Source organism: Chelmon rostratus, chromosome 16, assembly GCF_017976325.1.
Source record: "Chelmon rostratus isolate fCheRos1 chromosome 16, fCheRos1.pri, whole genome shotgun sequence".
In the NCBI taxonomy this organism is placed as follows: Eukaryota; Metazoa; Chordata; class Actinopteri; order Chaetodontiformes; family Chaetodontidae; genus Chelmon; species Chelmon rostratus.
Window position 1 is genome coordinate 11,470,375 of NC_055673.1, and position 25,706 is coordinate 11,496,080.

General features: G+C 41.6%; 2 protein-coding genes across 2 annotated transcripts; one reads left to right on the plus strand and one right to left on the minus strand.

The window, feature by feature from the left end:
- Nucleotides 1-174: 174 nt before the first annotated feature.
- LOC121620025 (zinc finger protein 516-like) lies at nucleotides 175-5,948 on the minus strand. Its single transcript, XM_041955962.1, has 4 exons — nucleotides 4,607-5,948; nucleotides 2,482-3,765; nucleotides 2,203-2,267; nucleotides 175-481 (listed from the first exon to the last, which is right to left on the minus strand). Exons 1-4 carry the CDS (start codon nucleotides 5,946-5,948, stop codon nucleotides 431-433), a joined length of 2,742 nt encoding a protein of 913 aa, XP_041811896.1. The 3' UTR covers nucleotides 175-430.
- Nucleotides 5,949-23,958: 18,010 nt separating this feature from the next.
- LOC121620130 (relaxin-3 receptor 1-like) lies at nucleotides 23,959-25,179 on the plus strand. Its single transcript, XM_041956080.1, has one exon. The coding sequence runs from the start codon at nucleotides 23,959-23,961 to the stop codon at nucleotides 25,177-25,179; it is 1,221 nt and encodes a 406-aa protein (XP_041812014.1).
- Nucleotides 25,180-25,706: the final 527 nt, after the last annotated feature.

Below are 25,706 nucleotides of genomic sequence, written 5' to 3' on the forward strand. Positions count from 1 at the left end.
ACCAGCTACAGCTCATTTTTCACTGATGTCGTTGGGCCTTCAGCCAATATAATGTCCTCTTCATCCTTGCAAACGTAGCTTCACATTTCATTTCCGCCTAAGCTGCTGTGCCCCCCCCACCCCCGACTAAGCGTTTTGAATTTTTACAATAAGCTCAAACAGTTCTACCTCATTTCCACTGAGCATGTCTTCATGTATGTTTTGGTACCTAACATATCTACACTCGTAACAAACAAAAGCATGCGTAACACTTCAAATTAAACAACCATATTACAAAAATAATAAAAGTCCACCTCGTTGCTTTGCATATCTTGTGCATTATCCAGTGCCGCTGTCTGTTTAGGAGTTATGGCTGGTTCCTTGAAAGAACAGCAGGCCTCTGTTCAGCTGTATCGTGCAGGCTGGAAGTCAACAGGAACACAATCTGTGTTCACGTTCCTTTACGAAGAGACCCTGAGGATGAAGTGGAGCGGCTGTTCACCTGCAGGAGACAAGTGTGAGGCACACCAGTTAGACAGCACTGAGAGGGAGTGTGCATGTCTGTGTGTGTGCATACTGTCAAACTATCAATGAACATGAGAGGGCAACAATCCTTTCTGAAACACTCACATTTCTTAATATTATCAAATTTACTTGAAATCATCAGTGTATATTATATTCAGCTATGTTTCGTCATAACATCCACTCAGTGATCGCTCGTGTAATTTCATCAGGAGGTATGAATTAGTGAGAAACACATTTTATTTTTTTTATTAGAATTCTGATAAATGTCTTTATTTCTTAAAAATGTAACGCTTTAGCTTAAATGCTCTCCTATCGTCTGTAGGATTGGGCTTGTACTTTTAAGATGGTCTGCTTAATTTGCTTTTGTTTGCAACAGGTATTGTCCAAGAACAAAAAAAAATGATATAAAGAATAATGTCAACCTACTCAATTAAAAGAACAATACTATATATATGGTGAGTTGTTTACTGATACATTTAGACACACAACCTTTCTTAGAGTAGCCATATACTTGGGTGATAATCAAACAATGATGATACATTGTCTTGTGCAGGCCCTGTCATACTTTGCTATGCTAATAATAATAATAATAACAATAATACAGGCAGCTACTTTATTACTTAACCTACAACTACAAGGTCTCTCTAAAGTAAAGTTGCACATAAAGAAAGAGAGAGAAGCCGGTGCCTACTTAAAAATGAAAATTTAAAAACCATAAGACACAAGAAACATGTATAAGAAAGAAAATAAATTTTTTCAGATACTATCGCAATAAAGTATGTTCCAGTATTACTGTTTAACATTCCCCACAGGGTTATCCATATTGGTTTTATCTGATTTGTAATTCCTCACCCCTACAGACTGAGATACTGCCCATCTCTAGTGCTTAACAAGTTGCCCACATATTACTCTAGGGGAAAGAGGAGAGAGCAAGAACAGTTGTAGGTAGCATCAGGGTAGGCCTGACTGACAGGCTGATGACACAACATATGGAGATGCTGGGCGAGTTTTACCCTGAGGGGGACAACAATGTTTTTTTATTATGTGTTTGCCTCATCCCTGTCAGCCTCCAGTATGAAAACGAGAAGGAAAAGACAGCCAGGTTGTGGAAGTTGACAGTCACGCACGCAAACACATGAAAATACGCAGACGCACGTGTGCACAGAAGTGACACGGTGTATTCAGACACAGACGAGGTACAGACAGGACAACAGCAACACACAGTTGGTGAAGATGTATCGTACATACGAGAGGGAGAGAAGGACTTTTATGCTGTTCTTAATTTTAAAAAGTGAATTGATAAATCAGGTTTGTTTAGTTATTTGCTTCACTGTAACTGTAATTAAGGTCAAATGTCTGATGTAAACAAAAGCCCCATTACCAGACTGGTTGCCAATTTATTTAGTACATGGACAACAGATGCACTGACGAGAGCTTTGCATCCCACTCTAAAGAGTTCAGCTGGCTGATTGTACAGAGTCCAGAATCGTGACATGAAACAGTAGTCGGCTGAAAAATCAAACGATCCAATGAGTGCTGAGGGGGACTAATGACTAGCCAATCAGAGCCATAGGACTAATTACGAACAACTAAATGGACAAGCCAAACCAAACTCCGCCCAACTCGCAGTAGGTCATCAACCATTTAATAACTGTATCCAAAACTACAATATCAGTAGCGCCGGCACAGAAAACATACTTGTTTAGAAGCTTCAGAGGTGGAATGGACTTCTTTTCCAAAATTCCCGTTTAACTGCAACAGTGCTGTGAAAATAAAAAGAGCATGTAAATATTCAGGGCACGTCTAAATCTGATTTTCATGTTTTAAAATAAAGGCCTGTTGTTGACCATTAGACGTCACTCTCAGTCGGTTGCCAGGTTGTAAAGTCCTGTGCTCACTATTGTTTAATGTAACTTTAGCAATCAGAACGCTGCCCCTTACCAGTAAATTAAACACAAAAGCAAATCTCCTCCTCACCTTGTGGATCAATCCTGGGATCAACGAACCCCCAGTGCTGGTAAAGAGCAGCCAGGTCGTGGGGACTGTAGTTTTTCAGGAGACTCAAAATATCAATGTCCATTGGCATTTCTCCTGTTGATTCACTCTTTCCCTGAGCAAAACGCAGTGGTTCTAAATAAGCTTTGTGACCCCACATGTTCATGGCCGCCCACAGATCAGGACCCTTAGGACCTGAGGAAGTGTCACATGACTGCCTGCGGGCATGGGGTCTATCTGCAGCTGCGCTGGATGAAGTCCCACCATGATTTCTAGCTAACATAAAACCCAAACCCTCCTGTGGGAAGTTTGCTTCCATTGCAGCTCTGTGGCCTCTGTGTTTGGGGCTGCTTGTAGGCTGGAAACTAGGGGCACTCTTGCCATGCACAGTACTGCTGGATGAAGTAGCTATGGCGCTGGAGCTTTTACTTCCACCTTCCTCTGCATGCTTATGTTCACCAGACTTTTTTTGAGGTAGAAGTCCCGTCCTCCCAGTAGACTGTGTCCCATCTGAAGAGCGTGAGTCCTTTGACTGGTGCCTGGACTTGGGGACACCTGATTGGGTCTTGGGGGCTGAGTGCTTGCTGCTGCTGCTGCTGTGGGTTGCAGAACCTGGAGGCTGTGTGCGCTGAGTTCTTGGAGCAGGTAAAGCAGGACAGTCCTTGCCTTCGAGGAATGGTGGAGGCCCTGTGCGTCTCCATTGGGTAGCACCTGCCTTTAAACTCTTGGGGCTGTTAGTGCTGGGTGCCCACTTGGGTGCCATGGAGCTGCTGCCATCCACCCTGTGTGCAACCCTCTGATGGATCCACAGCACTTCTGGATAGTTGGTAGTGTGGGAGCAGTATGGGCACTGATGTCTCACCAGGCCCTCTGTTTTTATTGTGTTATTTACAGTGCCGTCTCCTTCACTTATGGGCAATGAAGACAGATTAAGGAGACTTCCGGCATCATTAGTAGTAGTATGTCCCTGCCCTTTGGCCTCAGTGCCATTGGACTTTTCTGTTTTAAAGTTTGACTCTGCTGAGCCCTGCCCAGGTGGACATGTGTAAGGATTCCAGTATGGCTGACTGAGCAACACGCTCCTGTTTCTGAGGTAGTCCATGTATCTTGAGGCTTTGGAACCACTTTGGCTAACGTTGTCCAAAATGGTGTTGTGTTTACTGTAGGGACCCAGGAGGTCCTGGTGCTGCTTGTGCAGGTGAGACCTGAGTAGTGATGCGTCGACAGTGTGAAAATCACAGTGCTCACAGAAGTATGGTTTTTTATCTGTAGGGAAGAGCAGAAGAAGCAATAAATGTAAGGAACATAAGTAGAATACGAGTGCTTAGAATGAATGTTAAATACTTAGCCTCTTAGATTATTGAGTAAGTTTTTTTCACTAAAACGCTATGTGATTGTTATTTAAATCATTTCGTCATCTTCTGCTGATTAACCAAAACATTTGTGAATGGGGGGAAACAAATGGCTCAGGTACCCTTTCTTCCAAGCAGCAGCTCTAAATCTAGTTAATTTTAGGTGTTTGACAATAGTCGAGATGTAACGATTACCTGCCACAAAAGCAGGATTTATACTGTCCACAAACACAACAAGATGTTCTTTATCAGTTTGAAAGACACTGATTTCTATTTTCCAATGTAAAAGTCTTCTAAAAATGACACCTGCTCTAGCTGGCACCTGCAGCTGTTTCAAGTGTGCAAATAAATCTTGGAAATACTGAAGAGCAAATACAGTTGCTGTAATTCAATTATAAATTCACTAGAGGTCTCCCTTTTCCACAGTACAATGTTAAATTTTATATATTGCAGAAGTGAACATCCACATTGATGGCCTGGTATGTTTAGCTTACCTTACCGCAATATCAGAAACAGACATTTTGTATGTCTATACTGAGACCAGCAGTTTTTATTAGATAAAGTGACACATCTGCATGTCCACAAACATAACCTTTGATATCTTATTTTAAACAAAAATAGTGCAATATTCAATACAAAGCAACTTTCCTCAGCACAAACTGGGCCTGGTAGTTGATTCCCATTTTCAAGGAATTGGAACTCTTGTCCAAACTATAGTGCAGATATTGTAGCGTGGTGTGGTGCTTATGGCTTACCCTTCTGGTCTTGGCTCCTGATGCTGTTGGTCTGTTTGGGTGTGAAGTGAACATCTTTGACTTGCTTGGTCTGCAGCGCCTCATAAAATGCATGACCAAGTCCATTCAGCAGAATACGGTCCTTCTGGCAAATCCTCTTGTCACCACCTTTAGTCTGAGCCAAGCTGTTTGATGTCTGATCAAGTCCTGTATCACCCTTGATCTTCTTTATGTTGGAACTGTAGGTCTCGATTTGCTTCCTCTTCTTCTCCTGCTTCAGGGGTACATACTCGCCCTTTTCTGTGTCATATGCCACCTCAGCATCTGCTAGCCTCTCCTCCCAACCAAGACATTTCTCTGTGACCTCCACTAGTCGTCCCCTTGTGGCCAGCTGCCACGCTTGGTAACTGCAAACTGGGTCCAGCTCTGGAATGCGCCTGCCCAGGTTCGTTTCCTCGGAGGCTTCCCTTGGTCCGACACATGTGAGGTTCAAGCATTCCAAAAAATGCCTCTTAGCACTGTGCAGCTCAGAGGCTTCGATATCTTCCTGTGGTGGATTTTGTGTCTGAGTGCGGCTGTGGTTCAGTTTATGTAGCTTTTCATGTATTCGCAGTGTCTTGCGGTCTGAGAAGAAGTTACCACAGCCAGCACAGAGCTCATAGAGGCACTCTTCATTTGTCAGTGATGCTGGGTCCTGAGGGACTCCATTGATGGTGGCGGGCGGCTCATTGCTTTTGCCACCTCTTAGCTGGGCTTTGACCCGGTGAATGCGCATGTGACTTTGGAGGAACCACGCCTGGCGGAAACGGCGTCCACAAATGCGGCAACCGTGATCCTGGGAGCTGCGATGCCTTTTCATGTGGGATTTAAGGAGCAGTACCTGAGGGAAAACCTGGCCACAAATGCTGCAGGTACAGGACCCAACATCAGCCTCATCACCCACCTCAGCTCCATCTTTAACCTTAACTTTTTTCTTGGATCCTTTCTTCTTCACCTTCCCGTTGACAGTGTGAGCGCTGTCAGGTGCGCTGATGATTTCAGGAGGGACAGTCTCAGCATTATCTTTCTGCTCTTGATCTCCATCCCCGTCCTTGTCACTGAGATTATGGCTGAATAGGCCCAATTTATGGCTTCGAATGTGGGCCTTCAGACTGCCCTTCTGAGCCGTCCTGTGCTCACAGTACGGACACTTGTACGGCTTCTCCCGTGTGTGTCTTCTCATGTGCTGGGACAGAGAGCTGAGAAGGGGAAAGCTGCGGCCACACACCCCACAGGTGTGGCCAGAGGTCACGCCTTCCTCTGTCTCTGCCTTTATATTAGCGATGGGTTTTTCTGATACATCCTCCCTCTCTTCTGTCTCCATTACTTTTCCTGGAGCACCGGTACGTCAGAAACCACACCTGTATAAATCCTCTAACTATGCAACGTTTATCTTCCAAAAGTTAGTGAGTTCTCAGAACGGGCATCAAAAACTTGCAAGTCATCACAGCTGAAGAGATGTTCTTTATCTTGTTGCATACTGTTTGGGCAAGAATATCTGAAAATAGAAAAAGAAATTAAAATCAGTTTCGTGATAATTACACTTACAAATTGACAAATTACATCAAAAAAGGCAAAAAAATGGCAAATATATATATATATATATATATATATATATGTAAAATTAGAATCACTGCATCATAGGGCATTCATCTACAGACGTACTTAGCACAAAACATTAAAGTACATAACCCCAAAGAAATTAAAAGAAAAGATGATGTTTTTCAACAAAAACAATTTCAACAGAAAAAACTTGTAAGACCAATACAACCTACAATCCGTAAAACCTTTAGAACTGAGAATGGTTAAGAGAAATCAACTAGTATGGTTTAAAATTGAACATAAAAGTGATTATCAGTGCTTTTGGCTTGCTGCCTTACAAACCCTGAGTGCTGCATGGAGTTGAGGAAGTGAGAATTTAGTTCAATTGAAATTGAATTGAAAGTGACTTCTGTGGACCATGATATATAATAATATATATCACATTTAAATCGTTAACTGGCAGCAATTTTTTACTTAAACACAGTATTTTGAACAGCCAGATGACTAATATACTTCTTCTTGCTGATGACCAAGATCCCATTTCTTTGTTTTCTTTTTGCTTATACGTAGGCACACAGACCATTTCCAGAGATGCAGAGACTGGTGTGGCTATAAATACACCAACAATGAAAGCAGAAGTTGCGAATGTGTATGGCAGTTTCACTCAGTATGTGTAAAAACTACAAACCATGGATTGAGAGAGAGAGCCCACAGAGGCTATTTGCATCACACAGATTTTAGAATACCCTTTGTCCCTTAGTGGATGAGCGACGCCTGGCTGTGCATATTAGAGCGCGGGTCAGTATCTCAACATGCGTGTGTGTCGGTCCTTTGGTTTCCTGTGCCTAAATTGAGTGTGTTAGGTGAAGCATGAAGAGATGTATTCATTCCTGGCCAACCAGGATGAGCCCAGAGGGGCAGTCCACTCTAATTCAGGATCAATAATCCATTATCAACTAACTTCAGTTTAGAAGCTCACATACAGGCACACACGTAGCTCTGATTCTGGGGTAACTGCTGACACAAGATTGTGGGTAAAGGTAACAAGGTGCATTTCGAAATATTACAGTTTAAATAATAGGAGAAATATTACAAAATTAAACCTTCATAAATGTGAGGCCAATGAGCTCAGCAGTCAGGAAGATTTGATGTATGAGGCTCGAATAGTTCAGAGACATCTGATAAAAACAAGAACAAAACCATCCAGGAGCAGAACAGGCATTGGTTGTACTCTACATGAAAAACAGTATGCAGCACAGTCCCAGTCTGATGTGGTTAAACATGTTCCTCAGGCGAACTAGACTATTTGTTAGATTGTTAATGGTGAAAGAAAGTACTCTGTGGCGTATAGCCAGCCAGGCAGTCAAAAGAAAAACCTGCTATTGTGTTGTCCGCACCAGAACTGTCACATCGCCTCATGTCTGGCCCTCCACCCCTCATTGGGGGGTCGAGAGAGGTATTGTTAAGGCAAAGAGGCCTGGGCCTGCATGTCACTGTCTTCAAATACATGTCTGGGCAAAGAGGCAGGACAAAAGGCGACTCTTGTTTGTCTTCAGTCTTCTGAATGTGAGGAAAAACTAGGTGCACATACACATAAAGGCTAGAAAAATAGACTGACTCTGGTATGATTTTGAGGGGATGAGGTTGTCTGACTAATTATCTATCTGCACCCACAGTCGCATCTGTCTGCATGCATGCCTGCCCGCCTGCTTGCGGTCATGTGTGCTGATCCGCTCACGCGGGAATGGGTGTTGTATGTGGAGTATGGGAGGAGTTTAGGAGGGTTTTCCGGACATGGCAGGTGTTTGGTAGGCAGACGCCATCAGATTAGTGCATGGGCAATGTGGCACACTGTCTCCAACAAGGGGAGGATGTGCAAGGGAAACTAGAGGTTGGCAATTAAGGGGTTAAGGTTAAGGCGAATGTAATGAGTTAACACAATGGGGATAAAGTCAGAGAGCTGAGGGCAACAGATGGGAATAAACGGGCCATCAGTATGGAGTTAGCCGCCTCTACAGTTTGAGCTTATGCCTTTGTCAAAGCTGTCTATGTGCTTAATGTGTGCTATATGTTAGCATTTGCAAATGCTCAATCAAACAAGAAATTCTAGTGTTTGTGTTAAACAAGGAATATGTTTACTGCATTTTTAACAACAAATATCAGTCTTTGTAAATAATCTATCCCCCCCATCCCCTTGTACGTCAATATCTTTTCCACCTCTTCTGCATTCATGCAATAAATACTGGAGAGCCCTTTGGAGGATCTGTAAAGTAATGCAGATAGCCAAACATGTTGCTCCAGGGCTTAACTCATTTCTTTTAGAATCCCTCGCTCCCTTTTTCTCTCTCTTTTCTTTGGCAGATGAATAGGCATGTCCAGTCAGCTGTCCTCGCATTGATTCATCCTGACGTCCCAACCAGCTCAGCACAAACTCCCTATGGTCAGGGCACTGATGCTGAGAGCCTGTGTGTTGTGATTTGTGTGTGTGTGCGCGTATGTGTGTGTGTGTACTTGCATGAAAATATCCGCTGCCGGTGTGTCGCATGTGTGTGCATCGCCCGTGTGCCTGGGTGCTGCACTGAAACTGTGGGTGTAATTTCCTGCCGGGATCTGGAAATAGCATTTCCCCTGAATTTACTTTGCAAGATACTATAGCATCCGACACACCAAAATACCTAAAATATCTTCAGATTTTTTGTAAGAAAGAGCTGTCCACTTATAGATAATCTCTGCAAAATTCTGCTACTGTAGGCTGGTAGAAGCAAATATGCCTCAACCCCATGACTGTGTGTGTGTGTGTGTGTGCGTGTGTATGTGTGTATGTGTGTGTGTATGTGTGTATGTGTGTGTGTGTGTGTGTGTGTGTGTGTGCACTGAAGTCATCCAAATGTTCTCAACAACCAGCATCAAACCTGTGCCAACATACCCCTGACTGGAGATAGCATGTGACTGTCCTTATGCTAGTGTTCAAAGCCATAGCCACTTGCTAAGCCTCAGCTCGCATCTACTGTTTTCTGTCCAATAATCCTGTCTGTTTGCACCACCTGAAAACACAACTGAGGCATGAAACAAAACTAATACACTAAGTGAGTAAATGCAGTCTAAATACAAAGGGGGGGATATTTTCAAAGATTAAAAGATATTTTTTTTCCCCTTTATCTTCAAGTCCTGTCAGCTTTCCTAAAACTCAGAAACCTGCCTGCTGTGGGAAGTGTAAAAGCATGCACAAAATCAAATCATTCTGTTAGTTACTGTATCAGCTATTAAAAGAATATAGAAAATACTACCATAAAAAAAGCAAAGTAAAGATCTTAGAGGCTATCTGTTCAAAAATATATATCTTTAAGTGCATACTGAAGGCTAAGTCACTGCAAAAGAAACTAGATTATTAGATTAGATCCCTAATATTCTAGTGGAACGTGTTGGTGGTTACAAATTACAGAAGGCAATGTGTAATGATTAATTCATGTTTCTATAGCATCCCTTTCCCAACACTGCATATTGTATGCATTTCCTTATTGGAAGAGTGTCAATTTACTGACAGATTCACTTGTATGAAAACAGCGCACGCCTACAATAATCATGATGCAAATACAGTTTGGAACCTACTTTTAAAATGTGCAACTCTAAGTACTCATTTATGCAAAATACAAATGCTGTATTTTGAATAATGAGATAAAGCACAACAACTAATCTCTTACTGCATCGAACGGTAAATTGCTCCAAAAATCCCTCTTAAAATAATGTGCTTTTTGATGTAAATGTTTTAAAGCTGATGCCAAAAACACATTTGGTTGGCTCTGGCTTGCAAACCTATACTGAACCTCAAGGACTAATAACACCTGAGCAACGTTCTGAAATGTGCATAAATCCTTCATTTTTCATTAAGTCATGCTGAGAGTGTCTTCATGACATAAAAGCCAAAGACCTGACAGTCAGCTATACTGAACACCTGTACAGAGTGATGCTCCAGCAATGGAGAAAACCAGGTTTCTTTTCTCTTCACTTGTGTTTTGAGGCAAGTATGCGGAAAATGTATTCTCTGCTGATTCACTGCTGATGCAGTTGAAGATGACTCCTTCCAGATGTAGGGGAGTCAACACACGCTCCCAGGTGCTTGCATGAGATGACATATTTAATGACTATCCAACACAAGTCAGCATGCTCCACATTCAGCTCGGTTCACGAAAAGTTCACAAAAATGACAAAGTGACTCAAAAATAACGAGGCCGCTTTCAAGGCTGTAGCACCCTGTGACCACAAAACAACCACGTTAGAGCTAAAAAAACAAAACAAAACAGAAAAAGAGGCATAAAAAGAGATGCCACTTCCATGACATACAACAGTCTTGCACTATTTCCCTAACATAAGGCACACTTATCCATACTGTAAATGTTGACAGCATAATGAACACAATATGATTTGGCCGAAACATACTCATATACTACAGCCTGGGTCCAATGTATAACTTGGGTATGACTCTAGGTAGCAGCCAAGACCAAACACTGTCCCTAGAATGACTTTACTGCATGAACAACAGCGAAGCAGCACAGTACTGTGGGCGAACAGCCTAATGTACCTAAGAGATTAGACAGCCATGAGCTCAACAGTCACAAGCACGGACAAACTTGCGCACATTCGTGCCCATCCCCCTCCTTGTCCAACCCTCCACTCGGTTACACAACATATACAGGGATTACTCTTCATAGCATGAGATGAGCTGCTCGATGAGTGGCCTTTTATAGTGGATGCCCCTTAGTGCTATAACACACACACACGGGAAGGGGACCTGACAAAGAGAAGAGAGGTTCTAGGCCGAGATTTTACCTGTTGTGGAAATGTGAATAGTCACGCTTAAAAACTGCATGAGATCACGCAGGAGCCCAATGCCTGAACAATGCCGCTGAGAGCAGAAAGGCAAAGATGAAGAGATGTGATTTCTAGAGACATTTTCAAATGGCTTTCTATTGCTGATGTTAATTTATCTGCTATGGTAGGTCTGAGGATGCACTACGGACCCACTCTCTTTTCAGTGTGGATTGGCTAGTGTGGGAGACACTGGAGTATAATCTGCTGGCATTAACTTGCTCTCTAAAAAAAGCACTCTCGACAGGGATTAGATTATCATGGCAAGGTCAGCTCAGACTCGCGCTGTCTCCCTTTATGTCTCTCTATCACTCTGCTTTCGGTCTTTCACCTGACCAGTTTTCCCTGTCATCTTTTGCTGGACCTGCTACCTCTGTCAGGTGTAAATTTTGACACCATCATCCATTTCAGTCTAACCTGAATGTTGATCACGCTGCCAGTGCAACAGAAAACACAACAGATTAACACAGATTAAATATATAGAGGACATTATGGTACAGTGTCCTCCTCTAAAGCTTGAAGCAACAAAAAACTGACTTCACCCACACTGTGTGTGTTAGATTAAAGAGAGATTAGAATAAGAAACAATCACGCTCATATGTTTGACCTGATAAATGAGACACTGACAATCATACTTGGAGCAATATCAGGGTTAAATCTGAATACTTTTGGTTTTTGGACTGTTTCTTGGACAAAATGAAAATCAGGTGATCACATTTAAGCTTTTTTGGAAGCTAGAATAAGCAAAATTTGCTCAAAAAATTGCTTTTTTGAAAGTTTTTGTCACCGATTGACCTTAGTTTCAATCGACTAATAAAATAATATGGTAAATCGTTTCAACTATGCGTGGAAATATATTAATCTTGAACATTAAATGGTTGTAGATCAAATAACAGAAAAGGAATTGCTTAATTCAGCATTGCTCCTTTTCATCGTAACCATCTTGATCGATTGTGATAAGGTCATACACCTCTGTGCAATAATGTTGTAGTCAATAATTTGAGTGTTAATGCTCTCCTCTGTGATTTGGATAAGAATGTGGTACTGATTTTTGAACAAAATGCCATTATTAATACTGGATGTTTGAAATAAGAATTGTTGATCGCAATAAAAAAAACCTACAGCAAAATCTCATGCTAAGAATGGGACTGCTCTTTTGTGATATGTAGATCTTTATCAATGCACAAGATCAAAATACTCAAATTACAAAGGCGATGGTTGATTTGTAGTAGAGAACGACATGTATTTTCTGCTATGATTAAGGTAAGGATTGAAGGGTAAGGCGATACCTGCTTAGCGATTTTACCCTGGAGCAGAAGAATGACAGCTGGCAGCAGGGTCTGGATTAGGTTTCCCATAGGGGTATTGCATCTTTTACACCACCGCTTCTTTGGAGTAGAATGGGCCGATAGTAACCTGACTCCCTCAGACCCATCCAATCTCGTCTCCCTCTGTCTCAATGGGGCCAAGCAGAAGGGATCTGTGGACGCCTTACTCATCCCTCCCATCTTCCATCTGGACATTTTGCCGGTGTTTGCACTCCAGTTCCTCCACTGGAGACTTAAAGGGCAAGTTCTTTTTTTTCCCAGTAACCTATTTGAGTCATCACAAAACCCATTCAATACTTACTTCCACTAAAATTTGTTTTGGTTTGCTGCACTGCATTAAGCCCTGGAACGCTGCACTGCATTAAACCCAGTACCTTACTTTAAAAAGGTTACAATACTCTTCATAAAAACGAGTAGTATTTGAACAAACAATGGTGGGGATGTTGAAGTGGATCGTACGTCAGTAGTTCATTTTCCAGATCTTTAAGACATACTTGAGAAATGTACTGATTACTCATAATTTAACAGAATGCATTAACACATTTTAGCATCACTAAAATCTATGGCCATTATTTTCAATGAGGAATTATTGATTAAAATGCCAATTTCCAGATTAATAGTTTGGCCTATAAAATGCCAGAATGTAGTGAAAAATCCTGGTTGCAATTTCATGGTGCCCAAGTTGACTTAATACTTACTTAATACTTAAATGTCTTGTTACCCAAATATACCCAGTTTACAATGACATTATACAGAAAAATGCAGATATTCATACTTAAAAAGCTGAAACCAGTGACGCTTTGTCAACAGATCAACTAATAGTTTCAGCTCTAATTACATCAATTTTCTAGGTAAATACTTTTTTGTTGTTTCAACAGATATTTTTTTAGGTGCGATTTATTTTCCAACTGTATACAGACAGTCACTTTAAGTTGTTTAATATTTTGGCCCCTAAGGTCCAGGTAGTTTGAACAACACACCCCATGCAGACAAAGGCAACATGGGCGAGACAGCAAGCATATGTTAAAATTGCACTGAATCCAGTATGTGGTCCATCTGTATCCTCTGCTGTGAGGTTATAACATCAGAGGAGAGGATGCACACTCAGCAAGAATGTGCACATGTATGTGCACACACTATTTCAGAGGCAGAGGCAATTTTCTTGATATAATTGCTGCAACTCACTGGCTTTTCTGTGACTTTTTCAAATGGTGAGAAAACTCACATGTGGTTAAAAAAAGGAGAAGATGGTATACAAGACATCTTGGATACAAGCCACCGACACATGCTGCATTTTAACTACTTCACAATGTATTCACGGGAACAACAGCATAATGACTTTGACCTGTTTTGATCCACCTATTTCTCCCAGGGTTTTCTCCCTTTACAGTTTCCTCTCCTTGAAGTACCTCACAGCTCTTTTATAGACACAAAATGTAATTTGCTGCGGTCGGTCATCTCAACAATTTTCTGTGGTTATTTCTGAGTTCAGTGAGAAGCTGTTAAGAAAGCCAAATGGTGTAATTTTTGTTCGTGATTTTGTCTTTCAACAGCCTTAATTTTTCCTTGCGCAAGAAATGTTTGTGTAGTAGTCTGGCTTCTTTTACAATGCAGCAACACCAATTTCTTACTTTCTTCCTAATTACACCGACACTCTTATAGCAGTCCCATAATGGGACATTGTTCTACATGTAAAGCTGTATTTTTTGTCGTTCTCATTTATTCCAGATTAAGGAAAACAAAATGTTTTGGCCTATTGTCACACAAGGGAGCTGTCCAAATTGGAGATGGCCTTACCCCTCACATCTTCCTGTCTGTCTGCCTGCACCCCTCCCCCCGTCCAGCAACAAGCCCCTTTCCAGACCCCAGCCTCCTGACCTAATCTGGATGATTAAATCATTTTTCTTTAGCACAAATTTTGTCCCCCCACTACTCTTGTCTGGTAGCCGTCGCACACCCTCCCCTGTTGATCGTCGTACTGAGGAGATTACCCTAATAGCTGGGATTACCTCCCCACATGTTGGTTGGCCACATGCGGGGGGGGGGGGGGGGCATGGTGCATGTTGTGCATGATGTGCAAGTGTATGTAGGAGGGTGGGAGGGGTGGAGGAGTAAGGAATAGACAAATCTGTGTTTTTTTATTGTCTTTGAGTACTCGAACATAAAAGAGCTACAACCGCTGTCATGTCTCGCTGCCTGTGGGCTGTAATTAGACTTTTTTCAACCCACATAACAATCTTTAACAGTGACGATTAGTCATGAGACAACAGCTTTTTATCAGCAGGGCAGAAAAAACAACACCCTGAAGACCCATTTGACACATATTTGTCCTCTCATGCTCACTATCTCCATACAACCAAGGCTTAAAGGCCAGTGGCATTACTAGAGCTGCAACAATAAATCGATTATCCGATTGGAAGAAAGTCAATCTGCAACTATTTTGATAACTAATTAATTGTTTCAGTAATTTTTCATACGAAAATGTCAAACATTTCCTGATTCCACCTTCTTAAATGTCACATTTCCTGCTTTTCTTGTCACTTATGATATCAAAGGAAGAGTCTTTGGATTTTGGACTGTTGGTTGGACAAAACAAGCAATGTGAAGATGTCACACACTAAACGATTAATAGTGAAAATAACCAGTAGATTCATCGAGAATGAAAATAATCTTCAGTTGCAGCCCTGCCTTGCACATCGACGTAGTGGATCACCAACAATTCAGAGAATTTGTTAATCATTTCAGTCAGTTATCAGGCAAAAATGCCAAACATTCTTAAGTTGCACCTTATCAAAGGTGAGGATTTGCTGCTTTTCTGTATGTTGGGTCATTGTTAAAGATGTCACCTTGGGTGATGGGAATTTGTGACAAGCATTACCCACTATTTTCTGGCTTTTGATTAATCAGTGATGAAAATAAAACAGTTGCAGCCCAAATTGTGTATGAATCGCCCTTTTTTTTTAGCCACAAGCCCTGATAACAATAACTCCCAGCACTGTCCCAGCCACATGTTTCACAACAGCTCAGTTGGACATGTTTAGCTCGGTGGCCGCTGGCTGTGAGGTCTTTTTTAGTTTGCTGTTTCTCACAAGTGCCAGAGGTTGAAGCGGCTAGAAATCAAGATGTTATACCCACAGAGGCAGGCAGGCAGGCGGGCAGAGAGAGCGAGGCTGGAGGCCATTCAGACAGTGCAGAGAAAAGGAATTCCGTTAATCCGCCGCTGATCCGGTACAATGGCAGCCTTGTTGTCTGTCCCGTTTGCACTCACTTAGCACAAGTTTGCGTGCGTTGACAATGTTCACTGATAGCGGCTTCACAGCTGCGCCAAACCGCAGTAAAGATGCTGATAACAGCCCAATAATTACGACGGTAGCGTGCGGAGCTCCAGCCAGGAGACTTGTGTCAGTTGCTAGCAGCAGCCTGCTCCGACACGGGACTCAGAGGACACACGACTTGACCGAGTGTTTTACTAAAACTGACATCCATGCTACGGACTAACTAACCGACGGGACGTTGTCGTCAACTTTCGCCCACACAAACTCCAAAAGCAGACAAACAGCATCCCACTCCGGTTCGTACCACCACCTTTTGTTAGTTAACCGTCGTTTAGCTTCACTCCTTACCTCAGAGGGGTTAGGCGGCAGGTCGCTCCTGAAGGAATCCCATCACCGATTTAAAAGAGGGGGGAAAAAACAAAACAACGATGGCGAACTACGTTTAACAGATTAACTCTTGTCGACAAATCAGGACGCCGTCCTTCCGCTTGGGGGGCTCATCTCTCGCTTCTCCGCGGCGCTGAAACTTCACCGTCTTTCAATCACAGCGGTGCACCTGAACCGCAGTCCCGTCCTCCCCCCTCCGCAGCAGCAGCAGCAGCAGCCGCCGTCGTTGTTGCGGACATGAGTGACGCGAGAGATAACGTTATTAACGTTAATAACAGGGACGAGTGATCTGTGCGTGCGCGCGGCTCTGCCCCGTTCGCCGCCACTCAGTTAGGAAGTGACCGTTGGGCGCGCGCCGAACGTTTCTCTTAGATTAACGTTAGTTTTACTGACATTAGTGGTGTAAATACAAAGGTGGATATACTTTAACAGTAGCCTCTGGTCGGTGAGTTTCATGAGGCATGCAACCACTAATATAAATTCAATTAAAATTTAAGTAATAATTCGTTTAGACCACATTACAGAAATTGCTTTAGTGTCGCGTGACTAGTCATGGTAGTATGGAGATGCCATTAAGGTGGCCTTGAGTTTTAAAGGGACTCTGAAATATACTGAGTAGCCAGTTACACTTTGGGACAAGTACTGCACTCTAATCAGGGGCGGGACAGGCCTCATGGTGGAGGGTGGAGCTTTGTTTGTGGGCCCCTTCCCCAGTCAATTAAAAATATGATCATTAATATTGTTCAGAAACACAGGAGCCTCGAGTATTCATACTAAATCATAAAAAAATAGGAACAATAGCTCACAGTTTAGCATTTTAAGTCAGTTAATAAGTTAATATTCCATTATAGCTCTGTTTTTACTTGAAACATATTGTGGTGCAGTTTGGTCACGTACCATAAAATGAAAGTACTGTGCCACTTAAAATACTACATTCCAGCATTTGATTTTGAAAACCACGTTGAAATGTTCGTATAGTAACTTGTGATTTTGCTGTTGTATTTACATCTTGCATACCTTATGGCGTATACCCAGCATTATCTTCATCATATCATATAATAATTCACGTTCTATTGTAGCCGCTCAGTGACTTTATCGCATTTTTCTCATACGATATCAGCACTGGCAGACCAAGTTTTCCTCTTGAATGCCCCTAGGGCAAATATAACATGATGAAGAGGCCTCTTCTTCATTTCTAGTTCAAGCACTATATGAGCAGCAGGCAGTAATGATTGCTTTCTGTTTTTTTTTCCTGCTCTTTTCATAAATTATTCTTTTTTTTTTAAGCTCAGTTGTGTGAAATCTGTTTATATTTTTTTGGCAATGTGTATATTTTAGATTTGAGCCTTTATTGATATTTTATATTTGCGCTCTTTCTTACTTTGTACTACAACCGCTTCACAACAATGTCCCAAACAATAGAGTTCCATCTTATCTAAGGTGGCCCACTGTGCAAGAAAACATAATAAAGTGCCCTATAGGGTGCCCTTCAAGTGGCGGAAACACAATGCAGTGCACTAATGGGTTCCTCTAACATGGAGAAAAACAGATACAGTGCCATATAGGCTGCCCAACATGCTAGAAAATTGGTTTGCCTTAAATTAGTTGGAGGTGTAGTAGTTATACTTTAAATCTGAGTCACATAATAGAACAATTTTAATCTTGATCAGGGTTTGGAACTGTTTCGCCATTAATGCATCACACTGGTGCCTCACTGAATGCAGGTGGTGCCCTTCTTATAGTTTATTTAAATTTTTTTTTGCCCTTGCCCCTCAGACAGCCTGAGTCTGCCGCTCAACATCAGTATAATAATATGCGATAAGGACTGACAGTCTAGAGTATCTCCAAATAACACACAGTCACAGGTGCTGCGGCAGCAACCAAAGCTGAACAGAGTGAGCAGAATATTCATAAAACACCCACATCAGGATCACCACACCTACAATGTGTTACTGGCCTTTACTACCAGTTAATCACTGAGGAACAAGTAATCCACAGAGTAATCTGCCAAACGAGAACAGCATCAGCATCACTTCAGTACCAAATAGAGCGCACGTCATGGATCTGACTCGATCATTAAACAAGATTTCACTCTGTAAAACTAGCCACTAAAATACCAAAAATTTGACTACAGTATGGATAAAATCAGCATTACCAGTTTATCCCTTACGCTAAAATTAGCAGTCAGGCACTAATCAACTACACTGACTACCACTACAATCACTACTTACCTAGCTTTGTGTGTTTCACAGCTGGTTCAATTCCAAGATAAAGAGTTATTCAGTTCACCCAAAACAACAAACTAAAGACAAGTTAATGTATATATTATTAATATACCTCAAATATATTCTGCAACTTGTTTAATTCTAATGTTTTGACTCAGTGTTTTAAAAACTAATTTAAAAGACCAAGTCTGCTGAAACGGCATAGGCAAGGGGGGCAACAGACGTGTGACTGTGTGACTGTGTGACTGTGTGAAGTAAAACATGGCAGATGCGTAGCCCACTGTGTGATATTAAATGTTGGCTTGTAGAATATAGTAGTGAGTGTTTTAAATCAGTAAAAAAAGACAAAGAAATTAGATTTATGGCATTGAAAAAAGTACAGTGTGATCTTATGGACTATGTTATGGTGCCCTGTGAGTGTGGGCCCTGTGTTTGCTGCCCCCGAAAAACCGGCTACCAAGTCCAGTACAGCAGCTCTGCAGTAAATCCTATTTAACACAAGCCTGTCTTAGAACAACCCATACAAGCCCCTGCTGTATGACTGCGAAATGTTTTTTGCTCACTGAAGCTTGAACATTTCTCTTGCTCCTACTGGCCCTTCCTAACACGCCTCCGTGTAATGTGATGCAGCACAAAATCCAGAGTCCATCAGAATTTCATCCGAAGCTCATACGAGGCTTCAGCCATGTGAGCGAGATAAATCAAACGGACATCTTCCAAAGCCTTATTCATACGACATTCATATAACATTCCCTCTGTTTGTTACCATCCGTCTTGAGCAGCTCAACAGGCATCTTTTAATGGCCAGGATGAACAGAAGGAATAATCGCAGCAAGCAAAACCGATTACAGTGTTCTTACAGACTATTGTTTTAAGACAGACTTGAAAAACTGTGAAGCTATATTTGAACTTTATGTATTGATTAAACTTAATGGTGAATTTAATAGGTTTACTGGCAGGTGTTTTTAACATTGTCACGTTAATGTCAATCAAAGTAGACCATATTAAACTGTTGAATCAACACCTCTCTGATCTGTCTGTTACTTTCATGGAGGCAGGGCTTATTGCAGGGCTCTTCCATGAGATTGTTACTACATGTACATGCTACATGTAGCCAAAAAATGGCAAGTAAATGTCAAATTAACAGACCGCTGTGATGATTTCATCTCTTTGAAAGTCTCCAGTTTAAAGTCCGCTATGATTTTCAATCAGGAAATCAACATTTATCTGCTTATTTTATTAGGTCGCATGTTCATTTTAATAGTGCAAAAATCACTGCAATAGGACAAGTTCAGTTTTTATGTATTGCTTAATTTATTACTGTCATCAGGATTAGGATGATGTTTTTATTCTGCAAGGCAACAGCAACATAGGTAATAATTTACAAAATGTACAGTAGTGGCGAACAAAACATCTCTATAGCTAATCTGATCTGATGCTGTTACCGTCTCTAGATGTGTTTTACACGTGCTCATAATCTAATTTTATATAAAGGCAGGCTTTGTGTTGTTTTTTATGTTTAATACATTCCTCTCCTGAACAACCTCTCCCTCCATCATCAAGCGAATGGATTCATGTTGCCTGTTGTTTGGTCACACATTTGTCACCAAAGGCCTCACTTAAAGAGAAAGCATAGGAAATGTGCTGGAGGGGGCCTCCTGCTCCTCCTCCTCCTCTTCTTCACACAGTCATGTGTTGTATTCTCAGTTCACAAAGGGTGGCGACAAAGCCACGCCGCTGCTTTATTCCCCTCTCCTCGCAGACCTCTCTATTCCCCGTGGCACAACTCAGGGACTGCTCAGAAATGCACACACCGAATCAGTCCAAGTGTGTAATTCATTAATTCAAGAGGCCCCCTAAAAGATGCATCTGACCAGCTGTAAGTCAGTCTTACCGTAAATTTGTAACACCAGGGGGTTTGAAGATGCATGTTTCACCAAATTACCAACCATTTTAGTCTTTATTTTATATATTTCAGGCAGTTTGATATACATACTATATACAGTATGTCACCTTCCCAGATAAGAGTTCTTCTATAACAAAGTTTCACCATAATATATAAAAAAGCATCCAGGTCTTTTTTTGACCCAGCACCTAAAATGTTATAAGTATTAATAAAGGACTTATAGCAGGAAAGGGTCAGAAAGCTGTAACATGAGTCTGAGGTTTGTTGTCTAAAAGGGGTGAAAAAGAGGAACATCCTCTTGGTGCTCATGCTTACCAAATTAAGAGTCTGTGAAAGTAATTTCTGTGTTTCCCCAAAAGTTCAAGAATGCCATCACTTTACAGTGAAAGTTATTGAAATCTTCAATCTCTTGCTGAACAAAGACTGCAATCAGTTTTTATACTCATGCAGTAACTTTAGGCGTAGCAACAATGTACACATCAAGCAGGAAAATAAAATCCGCCTGTGGGGTTTACAGGAAATGGGTGAAGTAGGGAAACAGTTATTACTGAACACATTCAAAGACAGTTTGTTTCTTCATGCAAGATTCATTTCAGTTTTCATGGTATCTTATTTTCTTTAAGAAAAGTGTTAATTTGCGCAGAAACTATCTTTTCCAGTGTCTTACTGATGAATGGAAGGTTGTATATTGGCCTTCAGTTGGTGAGTGCATTACCATCTAGGTTTTATAATAGCTGTTTGCAGAGATGTATTCATAATCTTCAAGATATGACTTCAAACATGGCTAAACACCTGCTTTAAAACTGCTGCAGGGACGGGGTCAGGACCCGAGGTGGAGGAGCTGGACTTAGTGACAGTGTTGCAGAGCTCAGTTAATGTAATACAGGAGAATCCTCCCATGGTTACATCGTTTTTACGGGCTTTGCAGAGGTCATTTGTGTTTACATCAGAAGCAGTGCTGGCTCTCATTAAAGTTAAATTTGTTATCAAAGAACGATGCAAGTTCTTCACAATTTAGAGGGAGATAGAGAGAGCTGTGGACATGTGGGGGCAGCGTTGAGTAGCTTTGTTACAGCAGGGAGTAAAACATAGAGGTAGAACTGAACATGTGTTCTTGTAGCATGTTGTCAGCCATGAAAACGCTCCGGCAACACTGCATGTTTTGTTCAGCGCGGTTATAAAGATGGCTAAGTTTAGACAGAGCAGCATTAATCAGCCTCCCCACTCTTCCGCCTATTCCAAGCTAATCTCATTTAGTCATTCACTGCTGATGTTCTTTCCACTATCAACGGTTCATAATGAAGAGGCATCTCTGCGGCTCAATCGAATCTTGAGGCAATGCCCCAGATATAAATAGAAAAAAGCAAAAACAGTGTGGCTTTGCTTTACTTTTCTTTAACACCACCATCAATATGTTATTTGCATTGTTATTTGCTGCCTCCGTGCAAAAGCTCAGAGGCGTATTGAACCTTTAACGTGAACTGCAGGAAGAATAGTTTGCGATTGATTGAATTCGTGCAGGGGCAAAGAAAGCGTAAATGTTGAAAACATCCTGAACTGGATTCCGTCTTTTAGTCAGAACTAAACAAGAAGTTTTTGAGAAACCTTATAAACAGGGATGATTGAATAAGAATGAAAAATGACAGCAAAACAAAAAATCAAAACAAAAATAAGCTTGACAAGAACCCAGTGGGCCAATTTCTTACTCATTTGCTTACTGATTTATACCTGCAGCCCTCTTCAAAACACAATATTACAAATAAAACAGAACAAAACAGTAAGAATAAATGCTTAGCTCTATAAAACAGCAGGTAAGAGTTACAGTCTTGCACATGCAGAGCACATATTTCATTTCAAGACTGCACAATCCTGGAAATTTGCTCTTTCATAATAGAAAGTGTTTTTTTGTTCTGTTTTGTGTTTTATGAATGTGTGAATCTGTGTCTACGTGCTTACTAGCTAATGGAAGTCTATCTACTGCACATCCTGCTTCAAGTATGTGTTTGAATGTACTTTAAACTGCATGATGACCATGTGAATGATGTGAAAGAGGAAACATTTTAAAAAGTCAAGGAATCTCAGAAAAAGAACCAGACACTTGAACTCCAAGAGATTTCTTTTCTTTTTCTCTATGAGACTTTTCCTCTTTTAGATCATTCAATTTTAGTTCAGTGTGGTTGATAACATGGCCACCATGCAGTTTGAAGTACCTTCAAACGCATACTTTTAAAATTAAGTCAAAATAAATCAAAATCTAATTAAACACTTGTTGTCTATATATATCTAATATTCCCCTGAGATTTGAGAAAGAGCAGTTATTTTTGTTTTGGGTATTTCCCCCTTTGCTGGTCTGAATTTGCAGAGTGAATAATCTGACAGGGTGGAGCATGAATTCAGGGTGGGTGACATCCACATTGTTGTTGTTGTCCGCCCTCGAGATAATTCCATGTTGTGCAGCAGAGCTGGCGGCCACGAGAAAACCAACTGTTGAAGCTCCGCTGTGAGATTCAGGTGAGATTTTCTTCTACATATAGCTGTGAATATATGTGTGTATGGAAATGTGGGAGTTAAAATTCAATCAACAGCCTGTTGAAAGAGCTTAAACAGGCACATCCGGAATATTCATTTTACTGTTTGAATAGAAACCTCACAAACAGCCTCAGATCAGGTCATCTGCAAGTGATTTTTGATTAAGAAATGCAGTTGCATGAATATGCAAGAATCAGTCAAAAAGTGTTAATTAAAGTAATTCTAAAGCCAGTTTCTACACTGTAGTCTTTTCTAGTCTGCTTTCCTTTTGCTCGTAAACACAGTAACTAGACCTGTTAAATGTCAAATTATTGGTCATTTGTGGACATAAAAATAGAAAAAAAAAACCCTGCTCAAATGACTCTGAAAGACAACACATGACTCCCCAGATCTGAGGAGAAACGAAATAAATTAGCTGATCTGGTAGTTCTTGCAAAAAAAAATACTATCCAGCCTCTCAGTTCTAAAAAAAGAAAAAAAAAAAAAAAAAATTCAAACTGTTACTATCCTTGAGGTCAAAATATATTTTTTTTTCAGATGCTAGTCATGTAAACTGCAAAAACGATTTTTGTTATTTCACTTTGCTTCTAAAACATTTTTTCCAAAGTTTAAGTGCTTTGTGTTACTAAATGACAAATAACACACCTCTGTTATTTATTAGACTAGATTCAACAGAACAGTTAGATTAGCATCTAACCAGAAGTGAGAAAGCAGTGACGTGCAGAGTAATGTGTATATTTACAGAGATCTATAAATAACTGAGGGATACTGTGTATAGGAATAGGCTGCGTCTGGTATATTTTATACAATGAAAGTTCTGACAAATCAAATATTTTTATGTTTCTGTAATTCTCAGTACTTTGAACACTTGCTATCATGTTTGGTTGTGGTTGCACTGAACTTGTCTAGTTTATAATAGATGATGCAGATTATATGATTTAAAGATGGCTGCAGAGGCCTTTTTTTTTTCAATTCATATTTTCTTCCAGAGGAGTTCAAGTCTTTGAGATCTAAATTGGATTATTGAACTCTGTGGGTGACACTTTGGTGTAATTTGTTTATCTGACAAAGCTAATGTACTTATTTACCCATAAACCGCAGCGCCTATTATGTAATAATCATTTCCTCTTCCCTTGCAGGGATAGATGACTGTCCACTAATCGACAGACAACTTGCATTTTTAGTTTGTTATTGGCACAAGGAGGACAAGCGGAAACATCTCAAGTAATAGCTGGACAAGCTGAACCCGCAGCAGGATTGCCTTCAGGGTAGCAACATGTCCGACACTGACTTCAAGAGACTGGAGCTCTTCAGCCATATCCTGAATGGCTGCAGCGCGGGCCCCCCCTGTAACAACTCCCACCTGATCTTCCACAACACGAGCATCGACGGCGGGCTGGAGATCCTCGATGACGGAGCCCCCTGGCTCAGAATCGTCATCTCTGTGGTATACTTTGTTGTGGCTACAGCAGGCGTGTTGGGGAACTTGTTAGTGATGTTCCTGCTCCATTCTACTCGCACCATCACCACGGGCACCATCAATTTCTTTGTGTTCAACTTGGCGTTGGCTCACCTGCTCTTCTCCCTGGCTTTGCCATTTTGGGCCGTAGACATCGCGCTGGACTACAACTGGCCTTTTGGCTTGGCCGCCTGCAAGGCCGTCTCCTTACTCACTGGCCTCAACGTCTTTGCGAGCTGCTTTTTCCTGACAGCCATGAGCTTGACCCGGTACTGTTATGTGGCCAGTGCTCTCAAGGCCAGCGCGTCCCTCTGCAGCAGATCTTGCAGCTCTCCAATGGCCACAGCTGTCATTTGGGCCGCAGCGCTCGTTACGGCGGCACCCCGAGCCGTGTTCGCTGATCTGAGACGTGTGGGCAGCGGCAACGACACGGCATGTCTGCTCCGTTTCCCGGATGGTACAGCCTGGCTTGGAATAAACCAGCTCCTGAGGGTGGTGCTGGGATTTCTGCTGCCCTACGCCACCATCACCCTCTCCTACCTGCTGCTGCTGCGCTTCCTCTGCCGGCACAAACTGAGGGGCAGCAACTCCCGGCGAAAGGCTGATATATCAAAGTCCGTGGCGGTGGTGGTGCTTTCATTCTGCGCCTGCTGGTTCCCGTACAATATCCTGACACTCTGGAGTGTCCTGATCCAACTTGACATCATTGATATCAGCCCCTCCTTCTACTTAGCTCAGACGTACTTCTTCCCTCTGGCCAACTGCTTGGCCTTCACCAGCAGCTGCTTCAACCCGGTCATCTACTGCCTGGTGAGGAAAGAATACCGCCTGGCTCTCCGTAACGTGCTCTTCAAGCTTAGCCTGGCCGTCATGTCCAAGATGTCCAAGATGCCCTACGGCATTAATTCTGAGGAGGGGTCGGGACAAGCCGGGCAGCTGGCCATCCCGCTCAATAACATGTACAGCCAGACATCCCAGACTGACACGAGGAGATACGCGCCTCTGACGACACTTCCGACAGTAGTGTCCACCCTGTGAAGCCACAACATCATCAGCGAGTTCTTTATACGTAATAAGGATGTTTATTTCTGTTTGCTTCAGATCGATTGTAAAAAAGCTTTTGTGGGGTCTGCCTGAATGAGCTGCACGACTCTTATTCAGCGAAGACACAATAAAAGTTTCAGCTCTTTCACTGATTCACTGCATATTTCACATCCAAAATGTCCCTCCTCGTCCTTACCTTCTCTTATTGTTGCTGTATTACTAACATGAAATACTACACAATAGTGTAGAACTGTACAAATGTTAATATTGCTGCACTGTAGGTCTGAATTGTGGTTGTCTTGTCCAGGTGTGATTTTTTTTTTTTTTCGTCATTTGTTTGAATAGAAATGAATAAATAAAATTGTTCCTAATGTTCCCATGTGACTGCGTTCTCTTTCTTGAAACCAGCTGCAACAGGTCAGTGGCTTCTTATATTCCTGGAATACAACTGTGTTCTCTGAAACTTTTGAAGCAATAATCTTGAAGATTTTTATTTAAATACATGTCTGTTAAGTGTCCAG